This window comes from Trichinella spiralis (assembly GCF_000181795.1).
Source record: "Trichinella spiralis strain ISS 195 chromosome Unknown Scfld2339, whole genome shotgun sequence".
Classification (NCBI taxonomy): Eukaryota; Metazoa; Nematoda; class Enoplea; order Trichinellida; family Trichinellidae; genus Trichinella; species Trichinella spiralis.
This window is the reverse complement of record NW_003529278.1, coordinates 1-1,018: the sequence shown is the minus strand read 5'-3', so window position 1 is coordinate 1,018 and position 1,018 is coordinate 1. Positions and strand designations below refer to the sequence as shown.

Below are 1,018 nucleotides of genomic sequence, written 5' to 3'. Positions count from 1 at the left end.
TGAATTATTATAGTTGACCACGGCGCTTGACTGATATCACAAAAGTGAACAGAATAAACTAATGTAATCAAAGTGCTCTGATCAAAATGCATAATAATAAGTAAATTATACAAATGACTATTTTCTTTACCTCCGGAAGGACACCCTAATTTATAAATTATATAAAAAAACAAACTAATTTACAAAATTCTTACCGATGAAAACCATTCCAGGCGCAAATTGGCATTGGGAAGAAAACTACGACCTAATGTAATCGGATCCTGATGTTTTATGCAACCTGTGAATAACAGGATAACATTTAATCCATTAAATGGTTGGCGTCTATTCCATATATCTGTGAAGTCTTCGGTCGTCAGCTGCCTTCATCATATCATGATGAGCTGGCAATGACACGGTAAATGATCAGCACAATGACGCCGAAATTACCATAATTAATTGGCCGATTCGGTGGGTCTGATGTACGGATGTGAATATGACTGCGAAAATTCGAAATAAGAAGGACTCTCCACGTCAGGAAATTCAGTCATGTGAACGCACTAATACTCAATCTGGTCTCTCTGTTCAACTGTAATTTTATGTGCGATGTAAACTGAATTATCCTGCTTCGCTTCAATCATGTTCGTAGTATTGCTTTCGTCAGAATCAACACAGTCCACTAAAAAATCAGATTTTCATTTTAACCTTAAATATTTTTCTAGAACTACAACGATAACCTGCCGACGCTTAATATTACAGTAATGAAAAATTGCAGCAACTTTAATTTCTCAAACGAAGAAAAGAATTAACATTTCTGTTAAATAAACTAACAGAAAATAAGAAATATATATATACATTTTTCCATATTTTGATTAATTACAAAGTATTTTTGAGTAGTACTTAATTTTCAGTAACTTACTTTTCGAAACTGTAGTGTTATTTCCGACTGTCATTTGGTTGGTTTTCATCGTTGAAATTATTGGAAGATAGTATCAATTTGAAATGGATTCAGCATCAGATACACTTTATAATTACGAAATTG

General features: G+C 32.9%; 1 protein-coding gene across 1 annotated transcript; it reads right to left on the bottom strand.

The window, feature by feature from the left end:
• Positions 1-536: 536 nt before the first annotated feature.
• Positions 537-944, bottom strand: Tsp_15096 (conserved hypothetical protein). Its single transcript, XM_003368522.1, has 2 exons — positions 896-944; positions 537-655 (listed from the first exon to the last, which is right to left on the bottom strand). The coding sequence occupies exons 1-2, from the start codon at positions 942-944 to the stop codon at positions 537-539; spliced, it is 168 nt and encodes a 55-aa protein (XP_003368570.1).
• Positions 945-1,018: the final 74 nt, after the last annotated feature.

Coding starts and splice junctions, on each gene's coding strand:
- Tsp_15096 (XM_003368522.1), bottom strand. CDS start 944: ATGAAAACCAACCAAATGACAGTCGGAAATAACACTACAGTTTCGAAA. Junction 656..895: donor TAACACTACAGTTTCGAAAA/GTAAGTTACTGA, acceptor CTGATTTTTTAG/TGGACTGTGTTGATTCTGAC.